Source organism: Ailuropoda melanoleuca, chromosome X (assembly GCF_002007445.2).
Source record: "Ailuropoda melanoleuca isolate Jingjing chromosome X, ASM200744v2, whole genome shotgun sequence".
NCBI lineage: Eukaryota > Metazoa > Chordata > Mammalia > Carnivora > Ursidae > Ailuropoda > Ailuropoda melanoleuca.
In genome coordinates this window covers 14912121-14938494 of record NC_048238.1, presented here as the reverse complement: position 1 = coordinate 14938494, position 26374 = coordinate 14912121, and the positions used below count along the sequence as shown (strand labels likewise).

General features: G+C 36.4%; 1 protein-coding gene across 5 annotated transcripts in view; it reads left to right on the top strand.

The window, feature by feature from the left end:
- The window catches only part of SCML2 (Scm polycomb group protein like 2), a 91904-nt gene that overhangs the window by 49446 nt on the left and 16084 nt on the right, over positions 1–26374 (top strand). For all 5 annotated transcript variants that reach the window (XM_034649597.1, XM_034649596.1, XM_034649600.1 and 2 more), the window contains 2 exons: positions 19154–19362; positions 23564–23687. In XM_034649597.1, coding sequence (XP_034505488.1) covers positions 19154–19362; positions 23564–23687 — 333 coding nt within the window. The remainder of the gene's footprint in view (positions 1–19153; positions 19363–23563; positions 23688–26374) is intronic.

Here is a 26374-nt window from a genome sequence, read left to right as displayed (position 1 = left end):
TCCTTTCTTGGCCTTTGTTATGACCCTGTAATCTTTCAAAGCCCTTCACCTCTTGTTGGTGCTGTCACCGCTCATCAGATTTATTCTGGAGACCTGTACAGGGTATCTGGTGAGAAAGAGAAAGAAGTACGTGTGCTGCTGTGTCCTTGACAACTTAAAGAAGGCTGAGTCAAGTAAACTAAAACAAGGCCCATTGTAGATTTTTTCTTCTTGAAGAATTTATCTGATCTTGTTGTTTTCTGTTTCAACTTGTTCCCTACCTCCTTTGTATTTATATCTTCGTTTTCCCTGAAAAAATGATAGAAATTTAAGAATGTTGTTTAAGCTATTGATTTATTCTCATATTGCCCTTCTTTTGTGTCTGGCACATACAGTTTTAGTTTTTATAGCCAGTCATCTTATTAAAGCCCACATATTTAATACATGAAAGAGCAAGACCTGGAATCCAGCCATTTAGAATCAGAACTGGAACTACCATTATTTTAAAGGCAATGTGTGATTTTTTAAATTTAATATTTAAATTTTTCCTTTATTTGAGAAAGCTTCTAAACAAATAGGTTACTATTTTATTTCTTTAATTTTATTTATAATCACAATAAATGTAGGTTTCTAGTCGAGAAAAATTAAATTGGAAATACTCAGAAGCAGAGGATTCTTTTTTTTTTTTAAGATTTTATTTTTTTATTTGAGAGAGAGAGTGTGCAGGGGTGGGGGAGGGTGGGAGCTGGCAGAGGGAGAGGGAGAAGCCAGCTCCCTGCGGGCTGCCTGTGGGGCTCCATCCCAGAACCTAGGAATCATGACCTGAGCCAGAGGCAGAAGCTTAATGACCGAGCCGCCCAGGCACCCACAGAAGAGAGGATTCTTATAAAAATTTCCCCTAATATTAACTTTTTCCTCATATTGTGGGATATTCAAAGGTTTTTTATTTTTTATTTTTTTTATTTTTATAAATTGCCACGTTGTAAACCATTCTGCCTGGCTTTAGAGTTACTTAAATACTTTTAAAGTTAACTATGTAAATTAAACTTTGAACTTACATAATTTCTAAAACATCAATGAATTAGTTTTATTTAATTTAGCTTCAGATTTATGCATCATTGATTATAAATTAATGACCTACACTGGTGTGAAGTATCATCTTGTAGCCTAATTCTTTAAGCAACTGTGACCATTCAGACCAGGAAGGAGGGCAGCAAGCTTCCAGATGCTTTGAGTATAAAGTTGCAGGATCCCAAGGGTTTAGAGGAATTCCTCTGGTCCAAAGGGAACTGTGGAGGAGGGGAAAACCTAGAATCAGGATGCATTCCTGTCTAGTGGTACTATAGCCTATCGGTAACTATCTTAACTCTTTTCTTGATAAAATCCTTCAACTATTGGGTTTCCTGCCCCCCAAATCTCACACAAAAAGCTTTAATTTCTTTGGTATTAATTTGGCGTTTAATTTCTAGTGGCATTTCTTTCACAACTTTGTAAAACACTCTTGATGATATTTGATAGAACTGGCATATTAGATTTTCTTTGTTGGTAATTCAGACATAAAATATATGAATAGGAACTTTCTTCTTATTAAAATGTTTTGAAAAGATTTTAAATGTGATTATCTTGGGCACTGTTAGCTGCTGCTTTGAATGCTGGTTTATTTTGTGGTGTGTGTGTGTGTGTGTGGTGTATATATATGGTTTAGGGGTTTTTTGATTAAAATTTTAAGGGTGTGGGTTTTAAAATCTAAACTTTTGATCTTTTTAAAAAATGTAACTAGTCATTTTATATGGTGGTCTTTTTTTGTAAAGCCCTTCCTATGTAGCATTTTCCTATTGAACCGTTTCAGTTAGTCTTTTGAGAAGCATTTCGAAGCTTCCATTGAGCAAACAAGTGCTCTACTCCCCACCCCCACCTCATTCTCATTTTTTTAGGAAACAAAACAAATTATGGCTGCTTTTGCTTTTTGTGCAGATGTGCATAGAGTTGTATGTGGTTTCTATAACTTGGGCTTCACCTTTCTTTAAGTCTTAAAATTAAGATTTTATAGTTTTTAGGATGTATCTTTGCCAACTTTTTTCCTCTTTTTATAGGACTGTGTATGTTTAGTAAAAACCACATAAAGCATCATTTTTCCTTCACGTTATAGTGGGTCAAAAGTAACAGAGATACATATAATTAAGGCTGTAAAAAGTTCAAGGTGTGTCAGTCCCACTAGAAAGCTTCTGAAATGAACACTTATGTATTTGTTTAGATTTTTGCCCTTAATGTAGCTTATAGTAAAATACAGACTAATATAGTTTATTTAGTATTCTTCTTGTTTGGTATAAATGAAATAGAAATGCTATCAACCTAAATTATTCACTCAAAAGCCATGAAATTTAAAACAGCTGATATTTTCTTTTTCGTACTAATGGCTTGGAACAAATGTTTTGCTTGTGCAAATGAGATGGCTATTGTGATGCAAAGAAGTATCTTGGGAAAAAAAAAACCCAACAAATGTCCTTTCTCTGTTTTGAGTATTTCAGCTAAATACTGCAATAATTGCAGCAGAGCTTGGAGCTTCTTTCTTGTTTCTGTTCTGTGATATATTTTAACAAGTTCTCTTGAGACTTTTGAAATGTCTTGGTTTTTAGGACATGTGGTCCAACAGGGATAACTTTGTCTACAGATGCAATGGGTTAGCAGTTAGATTTTGCATGTCTTCTTTCTTTCCAGATTCTCTGACCCAGGGTAGCCTTTGGTTCTTCTCTGAAGGCAGGAGTGAAGGAAGTTTGAGTAGGTGACTGATGATCACTGTCCATACAGCCCACAGACAGTTTGTGAATTACTTTAACAGTCTTCTTAGTCCCTCCTCCCACGCCTCCTCCCCTTAAACCAACAAATGCAAATAGCTTCATCCCCATTTGCTAGAAATCCAGGCTTGCTCTGGCAACATGGGCTTTGTTGTTAACTCGCTTTCTCCAGAAAGGCAGTTTTATTTCTGGTAAAGGAGAAAGGCTATCAAGTGGAACCTAAGTCACCTTAATGGTAAACCTGGCAACAACTTGTTTCTCTGGAATATTTCTAAAGGTAAGAATTACCTCAAAAGTTTCTTTATATTGTAGTTGAAGTATGGTTAAAGAAATTCATTGTCTGCTTTGTTAGCTTTTGTATACTAAATATCCCAGTCATTTCTGTTATCTCAAAAAATTCTTTTTTCTAAATATTAATTATTGAAATTGTTCGTACTGTTATTTGATCAGTCATTTCTAAAAACTGTTATATGGTACAAGAGAAAAGTTAGTCTTTGGTTATTTCTAGCATAAAAATGGTTTAAAATAAAAAGGAACAACCCTGTTTTAAGTCAAGCTTGATGATTTAAATCTCCAGTTTGTGATGAAGAGCATTATCAAATATTTTTCTATAGCCTTGAGGAATATGACATGATTTTTCATTAGTGTTATATGAGACTTATTAGAAGTATTTTTATGATACAGCAATGCAGATAACATTTTACTAATTAAATATTGTGTCAGTACATTTAATATGTTTTGTGGAAATTATAGCAGTGACTGCTATGATTTTTTTTAACAGCGTAATGAAAGTCACTCTAGAGAAGTCATTCGGTAAGAAAAAAGATACTATGATTTAAAAATTAAATGGCTTTTAAAAGCTCCGAATTGTTAGATGAGTTATGAATTGGCCTATAACAAGTGAAGTTGCTTCTTTTCATGTGAACTTTCTTCTGAAAATATTAAAGGTTTTGGAAATCGTCATCTTCTTTAATGTCATTGTGACCAAAATCTTGGTTTCTTTTGAAGTGAGCAGATAGGAGTAGCGACTGTGAAATATAATGGTCTTCATGGGAAGCACCCCCCCCATGAAGATGAAGGGAGTAGTTTACAAAGCATCTCTGATCAGCAAGTATTGTTAAAAGAACACTCTTAAAACCCTTCTAAATTTTAATTGTGATTTCTAGCTGCTTCTTGCCTTTTTTGATTTCCTTTCTAGGCTGAATACTTCTATAATTATATAACAGGTTAGGAAAACCTTATAAATTCCACTAAATTAGATTTTATTTTAATTTAGCATGTATGCCAAGAAAAAAGGCAGTGTCATTAGGTATGGAGATAAATAACTTTGGACTTTTGTGTTTTGTTTAAGTTAGCGAGCTATCCTTTAACCTTTTAATTGCATTTGGGATATTTTTCCCAGTAGCATTTTTATAAGTTTTCAATAATCTTAAGATCAAATATTCTGTGCAGGTTAAGGTATATTTTATAAGGTGTATCAAGAGTTTCTTCTCTCTTCTTGAATCTGATTATCTTAGATCTCCAAGCCCTGTCTTGAAATGGGGGAGACGAGAGCAAATCAAATCTACAAAGCCTTTCAGTATATTGGTTTTGGTTTAATTATCCAGACGTAATTTTTTAAAAGCTCCTACAAAAGACATAGCAGCATTTCCCAAATGGGGATGCTCTGTCAGACCCCCAAAACCAGCTCTTTTAAATGAGATCTCTACTTTTGTGAGTGAATGGTTTATTTATTTTTTATATGTGGGAATTACCTTTTATTGTATGTTTAGAGCATTTTTAATACTGTAAAATTGTGGCTTTGGTTTTGAGAGGGAAACCTACTTGGGTCATCAACAAAACTCAGAAAGGACAATGGAGGAGCCAAGGCAACAGGGCTGGGCTTGTTCATACTATTGGACGCCAACCATGCCAACTAAACCACCTCTTTTTGGTAAATGAGCAAGGAAATGGGCAGAACATTCAAGTTAGAATAGGTCCAGCAAGGGTTAAAATATGAAAAGACGGGTGCCATTTCCATAAAAACTGGGGGCAGCTACCACTAAAAATTAGAGACCTTGTTTTCCTTTGTAACTTTTCCAGTGTTTGCCATCCTTTTCCCATGTAATGATTAGTTGTAAAATAAATAAACTTTTGAAATGAAGTGGTGGAGAGGGCCTCAAAAGGAACTTTTATACTTGTTTTGGGCACAGTAGGAAAGTGAGAAAAGTGAAAAAGTATCTTAGAGGTCTTTAAGTAATGATAAAAGAAGAGTGATAAGCAGATACCTGTGGGAGGTGTCTGACCAAGGCCAAGAGTACCCCTGCTACTATGAATGGAAGTACAGACCATGTGTCTCAGCTAGTGAACTGCTTGGGCAATAGAGATGCTTTTACAGTTATATTCTGCTGAGTCAGCCTGTGCTACTGAGGGGATCTACTCTTTAATTCTGAAACTGCTGGAGACAGGTGCAGATTCTAAAGATCACTACCAGTATGCAGTGAACCTACATGGGTATCTCTACTGTTATTTTTAGTGGATTCATGTATGCCTCTACAAGTTGTATGGCTTTTTATCAGAATAAAATATTATAATGCTTATGTTGCATAATTGTTTTCTTTAGGGACATGACTTGTTCTGTTATTCAAAAAAGTGTCTAGGTTTATCTTTGTTGGGTCATTTTGTATTTTTAATGACAAAATTGGTATTGTTCTACATTTAGGAAACAAAGGTAAGTGGTAAGAGTAAAATATAAAAATTGCTTGTATTCTTGCCATCTGCCAATATTTCAGTATATAAACCTCAGAATATTTCAATTAAAAAATTGGAAATGTTAATTAATTGCCAATAGTCATTGAGACCAGCTGAGGATGTCTTCAGAAGCATATGTTGTATCCTGTTCTGTGTATACAGAATTGTATTGGTTTGGTCCCATTTACTTAAGTATTCTTACTCTGTTATTCTGGTAATTAATAGACATAAAATATGCTCAGATTATAAATGTTTGATTTTGAGAAAATTCACAAGAAAATTTAGAGTAAAGAAGATACTCCTCCAATATTTGATGCAATTTTTTCCCCTAAGGGTTTATTTAGCCAAGAGAATTGAAAAAAAGGAAAGCCCCTAAACATTGGATTATTAAGGGCATGTTGATAATTTGTTTTTAGTACTACTTTAGATATTTTTATTTGAGGTTTACACATACGTTCCCTCAAATTTGAACCTGAAAAAATGTTTAACCAACTATTTAATTCTGCATTTTGTTTTGCTAAGTTTATAGAAGAAAATATTTTAATTGAAAGACATATCTTTTCATTATTTCCCCTCACTAATTAAAAATAGTACTCAGTTTCTGCAAAGAGCACGGGCTTTTGGGTGAGACACTCCTGAATTTGAATCCCATTTCTTTATTTTTTCTTTATTTTTATTTTTTTAAGATTTTATTTACTTAGGGTGCCTGGGTGGCTCAGTCAGTTAAGTGTCTGCCTTTGGCACAGGTCATGCATGATCCCAGGGTCCTGGGATTGAGTCCTGTGTTGGGCTCCCTGCTCAGCAGGGAGTCTGCTTCTCCCTCTCCCTCTGCCTCTCCCCTGGCTTGTGCTCCCCCCCCCTCTTATTTATTTGCCAGAGAAAGAGAGAGAGGGAGAGAGAGAGAAAGCACAAGCAGGGGGAAATGGCAGGCAGAGGGAGAAGCAGGCTTCCCGCTGAGCAAGGAACCCAATGCAGACTCGCTCCCAGGACCCTGGAATCATGACCTGAGTTGAAGGCAGACGCTTAACCGACTGAGCCACCCAGGCATCCCTTGAATCCAGTTTCTACCACCTCTAGACTACATGTGTGATCCTGGGTTAGATGTTACTTATTGCACTGTGCCTCTATTTCTTTATATGTAAAAGTGGAGATAATATTTGCTTTACAAAATTATAAACACAAATTTTAATTATGTATGCAAAGTCTCTGGCCCATTTGAAGTATACACATTTCCTTTTCCCCCCCAGTGTTGTTTTTTCAAATGAGGTGAAATTCACATAACGGGTGCCTGGGTGGCTCAGTCGGTTAAGCATCTGCCTTCAGCTCAGGTCATGATCTCAGGGTCCTGGGATAGAGCCCCACATTGGGCTCCCTGCTAGCTGGGAGCCTGCTTCTCCCTCTCCCTCTGCTGCTCCCCCCTGCTTGTGCTCTCTCTCTCTCTGTCAAATAAATAAATAAAAACTTAAAAAAAAGAAATTCACATAACATAAAATTACCAATTTTAAAATGCATAATTTAGTGTCACTTAGTATATGCATAATGTTGTACAGCTACAACCTTTATCTAATTACAAAACATTTTCATCACCCAAAAGGAAACCCTGTACCCACTAAGTAGTTGCTTCCTGTTCTCTCTTCCCTGTTGCCCCTGGTAACGACTAATCTGTATTCTGTTTTATAGATTTACCTGTTCTAGATATTTCCTGTAAATTGAATCATACAGTATGTAATTTTGTGTCTGGGATCTTTCACTTAGTATAATGTTTTCAAGGTTCATTCATGCCATTTCAGGTATTAATACCGCGCTCTCTTTTATGGGTGAAAAATATTCCATTGTATGCATGTATGACACATTTGTTTATCCATTTATTCGTTGATGTACATTTGGGCTGTTTTCATCTTTTGGCTTCTTGATTAATACTGCTGTGAACATCCCTGTACATGTACTTTTTAGAGTCCCTGTTTTCATTTATTTGGGGCGTATACCTAGGAATGGATTTGCTGGTTCGTATGTTAATTCTATGTTTAACTTTTTCTGGTACCACAAAACTGTATCCCAGAAGCTGCACCACTTTATATTCCCACCAGCAATGTATGGGGTTTACAGTTTCTCCATATCTCTGCCAACACTTATTATTTTCCTTTTTAATAGGCATCTTAGTGGGTATAAAGTGGTACCAAATTGTGATATTTTTTTTAGGATTTTATTTATTTATTTGCGAGAGAGAGAGTGAGAGTGTGAGAAAGAGCCCAAGGTGGCAGAGGGAGGGGGAGAGGAGAAGAAGACTCCCCACTGAGCAGGGTGCCCAGTGCGGGGCTTGATCCCAGGACCCTGGGATCATGACCTGAGCCGAAAGCAGATGCTTAACTGACTGAGCCACCCAGGCACCCCCAAATTGTGATTTTGATTTGTAGTCCTTCCTTTGTTTTTGAATAGAGTGTATTCTAGAAGTTGATTTTTATGTTGGTTGATTAGTATTTGAAGCTTTTTTTTTATACCATGTTATATTAGTTTCAGGTGTACAATATAGTGATTCAACAATTCTGTACATTATCAGTGCTCACCACTATAAATGAACTCTTAATCCCCTTTACCTATTTCACCCATCCCCCCACCCATCTCCTCTCTGGTAACCATCAGTTTGTTCTCTATAGTTAAGAGTCTGTATTTTGGTTTGTCTCTTTTTTGTTTGTTGTTTCTTTTCTTAAGTTCCACATGTATGCAATCATATGGTATTTGTCTTTTTCTGACTGACTTATTTCACTTGGCCTTATACTTTCTAGATCCATCCATGTTGTTGCAGATGGCACTATCTCTTTCTTTTTATGGCTAATATTCCATCGTGTGTGTGTGTGTGTGCGTGTGTGTGTGTGTATCACATCATCTTTATCCATTCATCTATCAGGGGACCCTTGAGTTGGTTCTATAATTTGGCTATTGTAAATAATGCTGCAATAAACATAGGGGTGCATTTATCTTTTTAAATTAGTCTTTTTGTATTTTTTGGATAAATGCCCAATAGTGGAATTACTAGATCCTATGGTAATTCTATTTTTAATTTTTTGAGGAACCTCCATACTGTCTTCCAGAGTGGCTGCACCAGCTTGCATTCCTACCAACAGTGCATAGCGGTTCCTTTTTCTCCATATCCTCACCAACACTTGTTGTCTCTTGTGTTTTTGTATTTAGCCATCTGACAGGTGTGTGGTGATATCTCATTGTGGTTTTGATTTGCATTTCCCTGATAGTGAGTGATGGTAAGCATCTTTTCATGTGTCTGTTGGCCATCTGTATGTCTTCTTTGGAGAAATGCCTGTTCATATCTTTTGCTCATTTTTTAATTGGATTATTTGTGTTTTGGGGGGTGTTGTGTAAGTTCTTTATATATTTTGGATACTGACCCTTTATCTGATATGTCATTTACATATACCTTCTCCCATTCAGTTGCCTTTTCATTTTGTTGATTGTTTCTTTTGCTGTGCAGAAGCTTTTTATTTTGATGTAATCTTAATAGTTTATTGTTCCTTTTGTTTTCCTTGCCTCATGAGACAAATCTAGAATAACTTGCTATGGCCAGTATCAGAGAAATTACTGCCTGTGCTCTCCTCTGGGATTTTTATGGTTTTAGATGTCAGATTTAGATCTGTAACCCATTTTGAGTTTATTTTTGTGTACCATATAAGAAAGTGGTCTAGTTTCTTTCTTTCTTTTTTTTTTGCGTGTAGCTGTCCAGTTTTCCCAGCACCATTTGTAGAAGAGACTGTCTTTTTCCCATTGCATATTCTTGTGTCCTTTGCTTAAGATTAATTGACCACATAATTGTGGATTTATTTCTGGGCTCTCTATTCTGTTCCATTGATTTATGTGTTTATTTTTTTGCCAGTACCATACTATTTTGATTGCTACAGCTTTGTAGTATATCTTGAAATCTGTGGTTGTGATACCTCCAGTTAGTTCTGTTCTTGTTTAAAATTGTTTTGGCTGTTTGGGGTCTTTTGTGGTTCCATACAAATTTTAAGATTATTTTGCCTAGTTTTGTGGAAAATGCTGTTGGTATTTTGATAGGGGAATTGCACTAAATCTGTGGATTGCTTTGGTTAGTATGGATATTTTAACAATATTTGTTATAGTTTCCAGAGTACAGGTTTTTCACCTCTTTGGTTAAGTTTATTCCTAGGAATTTATTATTTTTGGTGTAATTGTAAATGGGATTGTTTTCTTAATTTCTCTTTTGCTACTTCATTTTTAATGTATAGAAATGCAATGGATTTCTGTACATTGATTGTGTATTCTGTGACCGTACTACATTCATTTGTCAGTTCTAGTAGTTTTTTGGTGGAATCTCTAGGGTTTTTATATATACTATCATGTCATATGCAAATAGTGAAAGTTTTTCTACTTCCTTACCAATTTGGGTGCCTTTTATTTATTTATTTTTTGTTGTCTGATAGCTGTGGCTAGGACTACCAGTACTATGTTGAATAAAAGTGGTAAGAGTGGACATCCTTGTCTTATTCCTGACCTTAGGGGAAAAGCTCTCAGTTTTTCACCATTGTGTATGTTAGCTGTGGGTTTTCATATATGGCTTTTATTAGGTTGAGGTATGTTCTCTCTATAACCTACTTTGTTGAGGTGAAGCATATTTTTCTGAGAAAATTGTAAAATGTGATCTAGCCATAGTGGTCTATTTGATGCATAAACTACCTGCATTATTTCTATTGGAATATACGACCAGAGACAACACTTGGATATTAAACATTTATTCATTTAACAAACATTTATTGGATGCCCGTTATGTGGGAGGCCTTAGACCAGATATTGGAGGTATAATAATGATTCGAACTTACATAGTTCCTTCCCCTAAAGGAATTCACAGTGTGGTGGGACAGAGAGATATGTAAGTAAAGATAAGATGCTGTAATATCCGTGCTGCCAGAGATACATGCAGTATGTGCAGTTTATGAGCATTAGGTCCTATGGTGTGCTTGGGAGTTTAGTGCTAGAAGTTTGTAGTGCTGATCATTGAGCAGAGTTTCAAATGTATAGTAGGTAAGCCATTGACAACAGAGGGACGGCCTTTCTTGGATCAACTTGTGCAAAGGCAGTAAGGGTCAGACTATTTGGGGACCTGAAACAGATGATTATGGCTGAATCTGTAATGATAGTTGGAGAATAGGGGAGATGAGGCTGTCAAGATATGTAGGGGGCCTTGGACACCAGGCCAAGGAGTTTAGATTTTAGCATATGGATAATGTGGCATCACTGAAGATAAATTTATTTGAGAGAGAGAGAGAAAGAGAGACCATGTGCAAGTGGGAGGAGGGGCAGAGTGAGAGAAATTTCAAGCAGACTCCCTACTGAGCGTGAAGCCTGACAAGGGGCTCAGTCTCATAACTCATGAGATCATGACCTGAGCCAAAACGAAGAGTTGGTTGCTTAACTGACTGAGCTACCTAGGCATCCCTGCAGATTTTTAAGTGGAAAAGTGACATACAGTTTGGATTTTATTTGTTTTTTTAAGTTTTTTATTTATTTAAGTAATCTCTATGCCCCACATGGGCTCAAACTCACAACTCTGAGATCAAGAGTTGCATGCTCTTCAGACTGAGCCAGCCAGGTGCCCCACATACAGTTTGTATTTTAGAAAGATCATGATTATGTGCTATCGAGTATGGATTGGAAAGGGCCTCCAGGAATGCCTTTAGAGGCTAGTGTTATAGCTTACGTGAGAAGTCACAAGAATCTGAACCAAGTCATTTCATGGGCATAAAGAAGAATACAGCTAGGAAATACTTAGGTAGGCTTGGTTAGACATGTGGATGGAGGAAGAGTACAAAGATGTTTTCAAGATTTCTGACATTTGATAATTGAGTGTAAAAGGTAATGTTCAAGATAGAGCAGATAGGATAAGCATGATGAATACTGGTTTTGGACATGTTAAGTGAGAGATGCCTATTTAAAGATTTATTTATATATTTGAGAGAAGGAGAACATGTGCCCATGAGTTCGGGGAGGGGCAGAGGGAAAGAATCGTGAAGCAGACTTCCCACTGAGCACGGAGTTCAATGCAGGGCTCAGTTCCAGGACCCGTGAGATCATGATCTGAGCTGAAACCAAGAGTCAGATGCTTAACCAGCTGAGCCCCCCAGGCACCCCAAGAGATGCCTATTTAGATTATCTATTAATGTTGGCTATTGAAAGCACAGCTCTGGAACTTGAGAGAAGCTTATCTTGGGTCGGGGGTGGCTTACGAATGCTTAAGTGGGCAGGAGAACATAAGAGCAAGAAGTTTGGCAGTCATTATTGTATATAGGCAGTAGCTGAAATCAAGAGAGTAAACTTAAAGCACTCAAAACTGCGGTGGGGGTAGGGAGAAGATGGCTAATCCTGGGGAACACCACAGGGAAATTGACAAGCAGAAGGAAGACCAGGAGAGAGTGGCTGTGTGAGATCTAATAGAGAATTTAAAAAAGAAGACATCAAAAGTGTTTAGTGCTATTAGGAAGTTTTGGATGACCTTAGCACCCAGAGGTTCCCTAAAAAGAGTTGTCTGGAAGTGTAATTGCAGAGGGTTGAAAAAAAAGAAAATGGCATTAATAGTGAACGTGGGCTAGTCTTTCAAGAAATTTGGTCGTGAAAGGAAGGAGTGAAGGTATTAGCTAGAGAGAATGTAGGTAAATAGGAGTTCCTTCTTCGGAGGAAACTTTTTTCTTGCATTTGTTAGGCGTTGACAACGAGGTTTCCCCATACCCTATCCATTGATAGAAGAGGGCCAGGAGCACCCGCAGGGCCTGGGAAGGGCGAGTGAGAATAGAGACAGGGCTGGTGTTGGTGGTGATGCTGCTGCTGCTACTTAACAGTTAACATTTATTGAACGTATTTACCATGTGATACACGCTGAATTTAAATAATTTGCCTAAGTTCTCATAGTTATTATGTGGTAAATCTGGATTTGAACGTAATTAATCTAGAAGCAGTGTCCCTGCCCTAGATAATGAGAAGCAGAGAAAGGAATATGTATAATTAGTAGTTGGTACCAGAGTCCCATGTCCATCTGATCTTTACTCTGCTTCTTCTGAGAAGATTCATAGTCCTCAGCTGGCTTCTGGCTTCCAAATGTCTTCTGTGGTGTCAGGAACATGTTTCCTTGTTTTCCTTTCCAGTAGTAACTACCTCCTGTGGTTTCCTTTAAGAGTTTTTCTTTTCTTTTTTTTTTTTAAAGATTTTATTTTTATTTATTTGACAGAGAGAGACAGCCAGCGAGAGAGGGAACACAAGCAGGGGGAATGGGAGAGGAAGAAGCAGGCTCCCAGCGGAGGAGCCCGATGTGGGGCTCGATCCCAGGACCTGGGATCACGCCCTGAGCCGAGGCAGACGCTTAACGACTGAGCCACCCAGGCGCCCCCCTTTAAGAGTTTTTCTTAGCATAATTGAGGTTTTCTAAAATGATGTTTTTTATTGCTAAAAATAAGGAAATAAACATGCATTTAAAAGACTCTCAGGGACATCTGGGTGGTTCAGTTGGTTAAGCATCAGACTCTTGGTTTCTGCTCAGGTCATGATATTGGGACTATGGAATCAAGCCCCGTGTCGGGCCCCGAGTTTGGCATGGAGTCTGCTTGGGACTCTTTCCCATTCCCTCTCCCTCCCCCTCTGCCCCTCTCGCTACTCATGTCCTCTCTTTCTTTCTGAAATAAATGAATAAGATCTTAAAAAAAACAAACAAAAAACCCATTTGATGTTAAATGTTTGAAAAAAATTAAGACTCTCAGTATGCTTATGGAAAGGGAAAGTAACTCTCATGTGACAAGAAGAGTCCTTGGAGATTCAGAAGCCTAATTTCAGAGGAAAAGCAGACTCTGGTTGTTGTGAACATTGAGTTTCTGAAGCAAGGTTGGGCTTCTGGGATGGGATGGGTGGCTCCTCTGGTTCAGGTTGGGAGAGAAGAGAGAAAAAATGGGACAGAATCCGAAACACCAGTCAAGGAAGCCAGTGTGATGGCCTGCGATGGCAGCAGGAGTGAATGAAGGAAGATCAGGGGGTTTACACCTGACTTTACCTCCCCCTTGCTCTTACTGCGGCCGATGACCAGTCAGTCTGTGGCATTGTGAGCTCAATGAGTCAGGCAGCAAAATTCCAGATAGAGGTATTGGGCACTTCAGCTGAGCTTTTGTGAATACCGGGCCTCAAGGTTGGATAGTGATAGTGTAAGTGTAACCATCTCTATTGATATCTCTGTATTTTTCACTGTTGAGGTTTATATTATTTCTTTGGGTTTGTAGTTAGCAGTTTGAAACATTTTAGTATAAATGATAGTTTAATTGTACACGCAGTTTTAAGAACAGGGAAGATGACTTGCAAAGAATTTCTAAACCTGAAAAAGTTTCCAAAGTCAAATGTTTACAATGATAGATTTTTCTTTTTTACGAGTTTTGATTTCTCCAGGCCATTCTTACTTTTCTGTTTTTGGCTATTCAGAATTTGATTTTGTTTATTTCTTGCCACAAATTCAAGGAATCTGTTTTTATAGTAATTTCTTTTTTTTTTTTTAAGATTTTATTTATTTATTCGACAGAGATAGAGACAGCCAGCGAGAGAGGGAACACAAGCCAGGGGGAGTGGGAGAGGAAGAAGCAGGCTCATAGCGGATGAGCCTGATGTGGGGCTCGATCCCATAACGCCGGGATCACGCCCTGAGCTGAAGGCAGACGCTTAACCACTGTGCCACCCAGGCGCCCCTATAGTAATTTCTGCTCTTGTCATATGGCTACGTATACAGCATTCAGTGTATTTGAGGAGAAGGAAATCATATATCATCTATCTACTTAAGGAAATAGGAATTTTATGGATCCACAGATATATTCATGGGAGACATGAACTACATGACTGGGACCATATTTATTTCTTCTGGATTTCCTAAATTGCTTAGGCTGCTAAAAAGTACACACTAAGTATTGAGTAAATGGTGGATGGAAAATCTGGAGAATACTAAGCAACCATACCTCTTAAGTCTTTTAGATCAAAAGCAAGATACATATTCATTTATACCTCTGATCCATTTTTGTTTAGGTTCAAGTCAGCCTTATGTGTAAGCTAAGCCAGCACATGTGTAACAGTAGCTGGAAATAGGAAGTTGGTGTTCATTTCTAAGTGTATTTCCTTTTCTGTGGCAATTGTATGTGCAGCTGTCTTTTCACAATTCAGAGAAGGCAAGCGCTGTCTTTCAATAATAAAGCATCTTCGTGTGTCAGCAGAAATGTATATTTAATGAGTAGTATTTGGAAATAAATATTAAATAAGGTTAAATCCCTAGGCATGAAAAGTTTTACCAGCATGTTTTTGTCTGTACTTGTTAATGTTTTCTCTTTGTAAGGATGCCTCTACATCTGGTTTTTTAAAAACCGAAGACTCCCTCTGTCAGAGAGTACCTATGGACTCTCTAGTGAAATATCACATAGGAATTCACAAGGTTGTCTTTTGTCCCCCCTCCCCCTTTTTGTAAACGTGTACGTACTGTGACTCAGGGGAGTGAATTTAATAGCCTTTTTTGCTAGAGGACAGAAAGCAAGGCAGCATATTAGAAAAAGCATGCACTTAAGGAGACCAAACTCTCTTAGCCAAATGGGTGATGTCACTAAATTATCTAACCTCACAGAGCCTAAGTCTCCTCATGAAGAAAGCGGGGAAACGATACCTACCTCATAGGAAGTTTGAGTGGATTACATGGGATAGCAGATATATTAAGCGCCTAGCATGTAATGTGTAGCCAATAAATATTGGCATCTATTTCATTTCTTCAGTTCCCCCTGTTCCAGGCTTCCAGGCCTCCTCTTGACTTTATTTACTGCCTTCTGATCATTTCCCAAGATTTATTAATTTCTTTTGCATTTCCACAATTCACTAACTTCTCATCTCCTGGATATTTTTCTTAGCTGAGCATTCTTTGTTCTACCTGAAGAACCAGGTAGGTTTGTGTTAGGTATTCACATGAAAATTTTATTAAAGATGGTTAGTATATCCTTCTATATATTTCACATACATTCTTCAAAAAGATTTTTACTCATTTTGTGGCCACTATGAACACATGGTTATAGTGCTATATATAATTTGAACCTTATCATTTAAACAATTTATTTTGTATTGGAAATAATTTAATTAATACTTAATAGAGTTTGAGCATGGTGTATATGTTATATGATTGCTTTTTGGAGGTAATGAATACATGTATAATGTATATAGTTTAATTTTGATGGCTAATATATTGGCTCTTTCCTCTTTAGTTAAAACAGTTGAAAAAGTATTTTGTTCTAGGTGCTGGGGATATGGCAGTAAATGAAACTGAGTATTTGCCTTTGAAAAGCTTGCTTTCTAAAGTGAAAATTTCTTTTCATACATAAAATTTTTTATAATGCTTTTTTCTTATTTTGCTCATACATGTGTATATACCACAAATGAAGGAGCTCTTATTGTAATAGACCATTACATTTTAGGGGAATATTTGAAGCTGTAGCTCAGGTATTTGTGTCCCAAGATTTATTAATTTCAAATGCCAAATTTTAAATTTTAAAACACCAAAATTCTCAGATCAAATAATGATATCATTACATTTGCCATGTTCCACAAAGTTACTGTTTTATTCATTACAACTTAATTATGTATTATATATAGAATATACTGGTTTTAGAGGAATAACATTGGCTTGCAGGTTGAAAATAGTTTTTGTTCATTCAGTAAGTAGTTTTCGAGGTCCTTCTGTTCTCCTAGGTTCTGTCTTAAACCAGCCTGGCGCAAGAATTTAAACTCAGGTCCAAAGCCCAGTCTGTTTCCTTTTCTTCATGCCATGTATTCAGAGGTAGAGACCAGAACTGTGGAGATGAATAGATTAGTCAAGACAGTGAGGATTTATTTGGATTTAGTAACTAGGAAAGTGTCATTACTGACCTGGGGAAGAATTTCTTTAAAATATGTTTAGAAGAAGAAAAGCTTATTGCAGGGGGCTAAGGAAACACAGAATAATAAGGAAATTGAAGTATCAAGTATAGGTGATTCTTCTTGGTATTTGGTAGTGAATAGAAGGAGATTCATGGAAGGGCTTGAAAGTATACCAGAAACTTAGGAGAGCTAACTTCAAAATAAAGGATTTATGAGGGTTGTAAGAGAGAGCAAGGAGTTGGGGATCAAGTGATTAAATACCATGAAGAGAAAGTAGGACATTGAAACCATAATGTTCCAGAGGAACCAAAGAAGATAGTTATTAGGACATAAGTAAAGGGGATTGATTGGACTTAGAAGAGTAGAGACAAAACTTATCATTTGATGCAAGAGGAAGAGATGAGAATGAATGAAAATAAAAGCATTTTAAGATGGAGAAATGGAATGGTTATGATCAGTCCCAAAGATACCCCTTAATCTTCCCATAAAATAGAAGGTAGGGTCATTTGCTGAGTGGAATAGGGTGTGAAGGAGATGGAAACTTTAACAGGGAAAAACATTCTGCTGTGGAACATACTCGGAAATTAGTGAGTTGCAGCAGTGACATCCCTAATTGAGGTTAGTGTGGATTTTATAGCAATCAATAATATTCTAATGTTCCAAAGCAAGAGTTGGCAACCTACAACCCGAGGGCCAGCCACATCCAGCCTATGTAGCCTGTGAGCTAAGAATGTTTTTCATGTTCAAAAAAGATTTAAGAAAACCAAGCAAACAAAGAAACAAAGAAGAATGTGTGATAGAGACTGTATGTGGCCTTCAAAGCCTGAAATATTTACTATCTGGCCCCTTAGAGAAAAAGATTGGTGACCCTTGTTCTATAGCTCAAGACCAGAGAAAGCAAATGACAGTGTGCCTCAAAGGTGGGAACCTACATCCTAGACATGATCAAAGATCAAGGGGAGATAAAATAAGGGATACTAGTTAGAGGGGTATTGGTAGAAGTGGATAGGAGGTGGATAGGGAATAAAGTCAAGTCAGAATAAAGTTAATAGATTGAATGAAAATGGAGAGGGTTTGTGACTAGATCTCATAATGAACAGGAAAAGCATGGTCAGTTGGTATGAAGCAAAGATGACAGGTAAGAAAATTGGAGGTAAAGAAAGGTGGCACAGTGGTTGTCTTGGAGATAGAAGAGTTCTAGAAATAGCTAGGTATAACCATTTAGGGAGGGGCTGAACTCTTGGTGATGAGGTCAGGATGATGAAGCATCAGAATTATGATGTTTAAATTCCTAAAGATGATGACAGGGAGATTGTGTGAGAAGAAATAGTGTAAATTGGGTCACTGGAGTTACTGAAGAAAGCAGAAGTGAGCGTGGAGTATGAGGTAGGTGATGGTAAAGAGGTAGGGAGACTGGAGTAAGTACATGAATTACTGTAAATAAGCAGGGAAAGTGATGGTGGCAGTTAAGTGGTCTTCCCTTTCCCTGGCAGCTGAAAGAAGACTGTTCCCTCCTCTTGGTTTGGCAAGTGATAGAAAGTAGATAAAAACACTACAGGGAAGATATGGTATTTTCCGTCGAAGGTCAGATTTATACATAGTCTTGAAGAATGGGAGGAGCAAAGCAGTAGATTAGTTTCAAGTTGTAAAATGAAGCCCTCAAAATAAAAGTAGTTGAATTTTGCATTAATGTATAAATGTTTTACTTACACAGCTCTTCCTGTAAAGAATTTTTTATATTAGTACTTCTTACTATATAAAATTCATGTTTTTTGTAATAATAAAATTATTAAGAGATTAATACTAAAAACATCTCTTTTTACTTGACTGTGAACATAGACAAAAGTAACTTTCATTTGACATGCTCGGACTGTCTGGATAGGGCTTACTTGGGTGTGATAGTATTCTTTCCATGACAATGTTAATGTAGAGTCTATATTGTAGTGTATGAAATTTTATTCCTAGACATACAGATAGGAACATACTGTACTTGAGCCATTAAAAATGAAGTGCAGGGAATTCCTCTGGCCTCTGAAAGATGAACTAGGAGTTGATAGCTGTGTTGCTGTGTTTTTCTATATTGATGGGTAAAGTGATTACTGCATATGGCATGGTTAGATATTTTGGCATGGTATTTTCTGAAGGGAAAACTCTTTTCTGGGCTAAGAACTAAAAATAGGAGAAGGAGACAAAAGGTAAATTGCTAGAAATTTTTACTATGCTAAGTTTGAAGTTACTGGTTTGTCTTATAAAAAAGCCTCTTTATTTTTTTCTGGAGAATTCGACTACTTGCTGATAATCTGGAATCTTAAATACCTAAAACTTCATTTTATGTATGTATGTATATATGTACGTATGTATGTATTTAGATTTTATTTATTTAGTGGGAGAGAGAGGGCACACATGTGTGAGTGGGGGGAGGGGCAGAGAGAATCTCAAGCAGACTATTGCTGAGCATCGAGCTCGATGTGGGGCTTGATCTCATGACCCCTCAGATCATGATCTGAGCTTAAATCAAGAGTCAGACACTTAACTGAGTGAACCACTCAGGCACCCCCTGAAACTTCATTTTAAATGGTACTTTTATTTTAAGTTTTTAGTGAATAACCTTTGGAATATTTTTAAAGGTTGAGTTAAATTTCTTTATAGTCCTAAGAAGACAGTACCTATGTCATTTACTTGAGTTTTATTTTTGTGTTATGTTTTTTTTCCCTCAGTGCCCGTTACAAAGAATATAGCAAAAACACAGTCTTCTCTTTCCAAAGCAACCCAGCATTCAATGCAGTCTCCACAGAAAACTGCTGTAATACTACCAACACAGCAGATCAGGAAATCAGGTCGCACTAAACCACCTGGACAGACATCAGTCCCTAAGAAGGGAAGTGCTGTTAAAAATCTCACACCAAGGAAAAAAGGCCCAAAAAAGGTTAGTTAATCTCCTCCTAATTTGTATTATAGGTCTCTGCAATGCCTTATTTATAACATAGAGTTTAGGATTTACTAAGAGTATGATGAGGCCCTTTAGGAATGTACTGTACAAAGAGCATATATAAAGCTTTTTAAAGCCCACATCAAGATTGGCATTTCTTTTCTTGGGTAAACTTAAAACTTTGAATAGTGTTCAACTTTTTCAGAATTACATTGGGAATACTGTGTGGGTATATTTATGTTCAGGCCAATTTATTTAAAAGTCAGTATACTTTAAAAATGAATGTGAAGTGAGTTTTACTGTACATAAATTATACCTCAATAAAGTGGGTGGAAAGGGGAATCATAGTGATAAATTCAATGATGCTAGGCCACCTAACTGACTCCCCCAAAGAAAACAACTTTAAAACCTGGAAATAATAGAAAAAACAGCTACTTGAAGATACTGGAGATTGAATGGAAGCAGACATGCTGGTTGAGGGGAGTATGCACAGGAGGTAGGGGTATTACACAAAATTCTATATCTGACAAAAATACTCTCCAAGATTGAGGGTGAACTAAAGACATTTTCAGATAAAAGCATACTTAGAGAATTCCACACTGGCAGACAAGCACTATAAGAAATGCTGAAGGAAGTTTATCTCTGGGTAAATGTGAATGATTTGTTTTTTGCTTTTTTTCATCTTAATTTCTTTATGATAATGTGACTAAAGCAGTGATTATAATATGGTCTTGTGGGGTAATGTAATATATATGGCATGATATAATACGTCATTACATATTATCAATACATAACATGATGTAATACATATAACAGTGTAAAGGCTTTGAGTGGGGGATATGGATATCTGTCATTGCAAGGTTTCAACATTTTATGTTAAGTAGTACAGTATTAACTATATGGGTTATACAATGTAATCTCCGGAGCATATTGTAAAAACACAAATGAAGAGAAGTATAGCTAAAAAGTCAGTAGGAAAACTAAAATGGAATTTTAAGGGATATTCAACAAGTAATTGAAAAAAAAAAAGAAAAGGAGGAATAGAGGAATAAAACACACAGGAGACAAATAGAAAAGAAATAATAAAGGGTATATCCGGACCCAAACATATTAATAATTACTTTAAAAGTTAGTGAACTAAATTTTCTAATTAAAGGACAGAGATTATAAAAATGGATTTTGAAAAGACCCAAATGTGTCTGTTCTACAAGAGATGTATTCTTTTTTCTTTTTTTTTCTTTTTTACAAGATATGTATTTAAAGATTGCTTTATTTATTTTAGAGGCAGAGAAAGAGAGAGAGTGACCAAACAGAGGGAGGGGCAGAGGGAGAGAGAGAAACGTCCCCATACTTCTCACTGAGCTTGGAGCCCAATGCGGGACTCAATCTCAAGACCCTGAGATCATGACCTGAGCTGAAACCAAGAGTCAGATGCTTAACCGACTGCACCATCCAGGGGCCCCACAAGAGATATATTCTTATTGTAAAGACATAGAATCTTCCGAGATCTTATTAGAACTAAACTAAATTTCAGCAGTAATAAACATTTCTGAGTTCAGCCATCTGATATCAATATATGTAACATTTCTGTTTTGTTTCAACTAATGTTTACAGTATGGAGCAAAATGACAATGCCATTTTTATTTTATTTTATTTTTAAAGATCTTATTTATTTATTTGAGAGAGAGCAAGAAAGCACAAGCAGGAGAAGTGGCAGAGGGAGTGGCAAAGGGAGCGGCAGAGGGAGAAGGAGAAGCAGGCTGAGCAGGGAGCCTGATGTGGGGCTTGATCCCAGGACTCTGGGATCACCACCCGAGCCGAAGGCAGACACCCACCGACTAAGCCACCAGGCGCCGCTGATTTTAAAATGCTTAAATTAATACTGGTATTTTTATTTCAAAAAGCATTCAAAATTTTTAAATAAAAATTGAAAGTCAATAACAGTGAATATATTTCAAATATAAAATCATAAACATTGAAAAAATCAAATAAGCAGGTTATTCTAATATAAATCATTAGCAGATTAAAATTTTCAAATTCAAAATAAATTGCATAAAATTAAGGAAAATTGTGATTTTAAAAGGAAATAATGCTTTATTTTAAATGCATTTTGAAAACTAGAATGTATCAAGGGTGTCATTGATGCTTTTTTTTTTAAAGTTTGTTTATTTGAGAGAGAGAGAAAGTACAGTGGGGAAGGGCAGAGGGAGAGAGCCCCAAGCAGACTCTGTGCTGAGCATGGAGTGGGCCTTGGGGCTTGATCTCATGACCCTGAGCTCACAACCTGACCTGAAGCCAAGAGTCAGAGGCTCAACTGACTCTGCCTCCCAGTTGCCCTTGATGCGTATTTTTAATGTGTATTTTCCAGCTGCTGAAAAAAGTCTTTGTGATTAGCTGGTATAATGATGAAGATATAACTCCATAAAGTTTCTCCTCACTTCTTTATTTTCAAATAATTCCAGTGCTAATTTGACAATTTAAAAAAGGTGTTTTTGAAAATATTGTTTATAAGGTGGTAGGGTGGGGCAAGGGACAGATTCTATAATTTTTTTGGATAATAAACTATTTTTTGTTTCAAAGGAAGAATTTTAATTTACCATCTTCTTAGCTTTCTTATTTCATCATGAAAAGATGAAGATTCTCATGCAGTTACCTATATCCCTTTTTCAGTACTGTCACACCATAATTTAATTATTTTTTAAAAAATATTTATTTATATGAGAGAAAGAGGGGGAGAGAGAGCAAGCAAGAGCAGAAGGGGCATGGAGGGGGGAAGGGCAGAGGGAGAGGGAGAAGCAGGGAGCCTGACATGGGGCTTCATCCCAGGATCCCAGGATCATGACCTGAGCTGAAGGTAGACGCTTACCCAACTGAGCCACCCAGGAGTCCCCACAGTTTAATTATTTAGGAAGTCTTTGAACTACAGTACAAATTATTCTTACAGTAGACTCTTTGTCAACTGTCCAGGGTACACACCCCGCCCTTTAAGGATTCTAGAGGTATAGAAGCACATTTTTCAAATAAATGTACCTTTATTCAATTTATAGTGTTAATACAAGCATACTATCTTGGTATGTCTTAAGTCAGAGGATTCAGTTTTCAGATTTTTAAAATACTGAAAGAATGAGACTATATCAAGGCAATAATTATAATTCAGTACTTAAAAAATAATTTACTAGAATACAGTGAACCCAAAGGACAGTCATTAATTTCAACAAATAAGGAAAATACAACATTGGATGTTATCCTATTTTATCCTCCTTTGTCCCTGGTTTTAAAATATCCTCTATTATTACATTTTCTAGGTACAAGACCCCCTTCTCTGACATTGGAGAGCCCTATTTGAAGGTAGCCCCAAGAAAACCCCAAGAGTCGATATAAAATAAATAAAACACTAGTGATATTTAACAATGCCCAGAAGACATTTGGTTCTTATATACAATAGGCATAATTTTATATGGACTTTAGCAAACCACTTGTAATTTTATCAAAATTATCATATATAATATGGAGAAATACAGGCCAGATGTAGTAAAAACCAGATGAGTGACTGCTTTGTAAAGGCAAAGTCTGTCCTCTGCCTTGTTGAGTTTCCCCACCCCCACCTGATGTGTTGCTGGATTGGATTTGCAGACTTCACTTTAGCAGTGTGAAAAAAACTTGTCCTACAGGGAACCTCAGAAAATAAAAACAAATTTTACAGAGTGAGCTATTTGGCTAAGGTGTTGACCAGTTGGAGGAGGGGTAATGCTGGGAATCCCATACTCTTGGTCTCTTTTTCTCCCACCTGACCAGCTCATGGGCCCCTCTGAGGAGCACAGTTTGGAAAGTACTGTAATTTGTGACACACACCGGGGTTTTCAACCCCAAGGACTTTTTTTTTTTTTTTTAAGATTTTATTTATTTATTTGACAGAGATAGAGACAGCCAGCGAGAGAGGGAACACAAGCAGGGGGAGTGGGAGAGGAAGAAACAGGCTCATAGCAGAGGAGCCCAATGTGGCTCGATCCCATAATGCCGGGATCACGCCCTGAGCCGAAGGCAGACGCTTAACCACTGTGCCACCCAGGCGCCCCAACCCCAAGGACTTTTGACAGCTGATGATTTGTGACCAGTGATGCTGATAATTTTCTGACCTCCTTATCTAAGAATTTTTAAAAATGTGTAATATATACTTGTGCTTTTTCTTTTTTTACAGGAAAAATATTTTCCTGTTTTGTGTTCTACATCTTCAGCTTCTATAAAGTCCCTGGTCAGACACCATCGTGTTTCATATGATAAGGATGCCACTCCTGGCACATCTAAAATAGTGATGTCAACAGGTAAATTAGTGTTTTTTAAAGGGTATAAAATTACTAATCTTTTATTCTGTGTTATTTTAGTGTCTTTGAAATTCGAGGAATAAAATAAGAGGAAAAAAGATGATAAAACACGTTTTTGGTTTTTTCTTAGCATTTTTCATATTAAAGTATTTTGAAATTCTGGTTGTTCATTTTGATGTTAAGGAAAAACTGTTTAAATACACAAGTCACTTGAAAATTCACTACTCTTAAAGTATTTTATTCAGCTTAGTAAGATTTACAAAATTTACGTCATTGTCAAGTCTATTTTTGTTTTCCCTTTATCTTATTTCACAATGTCTTTTTGTCTTGTATGTACTTTGAAAGCTACTTCAAATCTTTTTAAAATGCCTTTTAAAATTTTGACAGATCCTTACCTGTCAAAGGGCATGATGACTTTAAATTATTCTCTGTTATGTGAAGAGTATGAAATGACAGAGACCTAGACTGAACAAATCACCCTTTTATTTGTCATTTCTTCTATGTTTTCTTGTTCCCTTCCTATTTTTTAAAGCATGTACCATTGCTTTTTCTCCTAGTTGTCTTTCTTATACTTTTCTATTCCTTGGACTTTTCTCCCCAATTTCCCTTTCCTGATTAAAAAGAAATTATTATTATTATTTTTTTAAAGATTTTATTTATTTGACAGAGACAGCCAGCAAGAGAGGGAACACAAGCAGGGGGAGTGGGAGAGGAAGAAGCAAGCTCCTAGTGGAGGAGCCTAATGTGGGGCTCGATCCCAGAACGCTGGGATCATGCCCTGAGCCGAAGGCAGATGCTTAACGACTGCGCCACCCAGGCGCCCCAGAAACTATTTTTTTGAAATAGAAATCGCTTAAAGATTATTGTAACATACCTCATTTTGTCAGTTTATTATTTCTGATTTTTAGTCTGTTGGCAGGAGAGACTAGCTAAGTAAGTATAACGCAAAGGAGATAAAACATGGAAATCTTTGTTTAGCTTCACTTGTGTTCAGTAGGACTTTGTTCATCCCATCAGCACCATGGGTTCTTATTTTTTTAAAAAAGATTTATTACTTATTTTAGAGAGAAAGAGAGCATGAGCAGGAGGGGCAGAGGGAGAGGGAGAGGGGGAGAGATTCTCAAGTAGACTCTGCACTTAGTGCTGAGCCCAACTCGGGGCTTGATCCCACTACTCTGAGATCACGACCTGAGCCGAAACCAGGAATCAGACGCCCAACCAACTATTCCACCCAGGCGCCCCTGGTTAAGTTTATTTTGTTTTTTTACCCTATGATTGTTTATTAGCCAGGTCCTAACTCAAACATTTGCTGAGGAAGAATTACATAATTGGTATGATAGTAAAGGTGGAGGCCTTTTGACCACTGGACATTTACCATTTCTTTATATAATTCAAACAAGATAAAGATGATAAGATACAGTTGAAATAATCCACCCAATTAGAATGATAGGAGAGAAATATTCAACCAATATTTGTTAAATTAATAGCAGTCTAATTGGTATAGCCTTCTTAGAATGGAGTTTGGAATAAAACCAAAAAATGTTAAAGCATTTATACATACTTGGTAATTTATCCCAAGGAAATAACTCTAACAATGAAGCTATACACTAAAAAGGTACTTACTAAAGATTTATCTCTAATAGCAAGGCATTGGAAATAACTCCAGTGTACCCAAACTAGGGAACATTTCATTAAATTATGGTACACAAATAGTATGTCATGGAATATAGTCATTTAAAATGAATATTTTGAGCATTATGTAGGTGGATACAAAAATGAATCAGTTATCTATTGCTATGTAATTTTAATACTAACTGAACCAGCCCTGGTTAAGTTTTTAATAGCTGTTTAATTTCTGTGACAAAGTCAATCCTTCCTTTGGCTATTGCCACAAGGTTGAATTATCATATATTTCAACATAGTGAAAGTGAGATTAATGGGTTTTTAGTTTACTGAATATAGACCATGTATATGTAAAATTTGGCAATATAAATTAGGTAATGGATAAAAATAATGTGTTTCTTAATTTAGGGGGACGGTATATTTTGTTTGGTAATAATGTACCCTCATATTGTTACCTCGTATGTTGATTTATATTTATTGATTCTCAGTGAAGAAATATGGAAACCTGACATTTATGTGATTATAGTTGATTTGCTTCTAAGTCATATACTTTTATTATACTAAGGAAAGCTTTATTTTTTAATTTTCTTCAGTGAACCTTGGCATGTATATAAAGATCATTTTTATTTTCCTTAATGAAAAAAAATTACTCTAAGTCATTAGAACTTACTCTGTGGCATGTATCTTAAATTATTTGGTTACTTTAGAAAATACAATGAAGGTGCAGTGTTGCTGATTTAAAATAAATTCAGTCCAAGGAGTATATTAACATGACCAGTTTCGAAAGAGAATTCTTGTACTGTGTGTACAGTTAAAAGGTGAAAATATTTATCTTTATACCATTTTATATGATGTGGGAATATGTGAAGAATTGTTTTGTGATGCTACTAAAAGTTGGATAGTTTTTATTATAATTATTTTAGGCAAAATTCTAGAAAATTGAATAGGCATTTGGATTATTTTATAGGTTTAATATCTTTATACAAATGTGAAAATGTATTTACATACATATTTTTAGGTAGCAGAAATGATTGTTGATATTAACTATATTTGGGTTCTCTTTG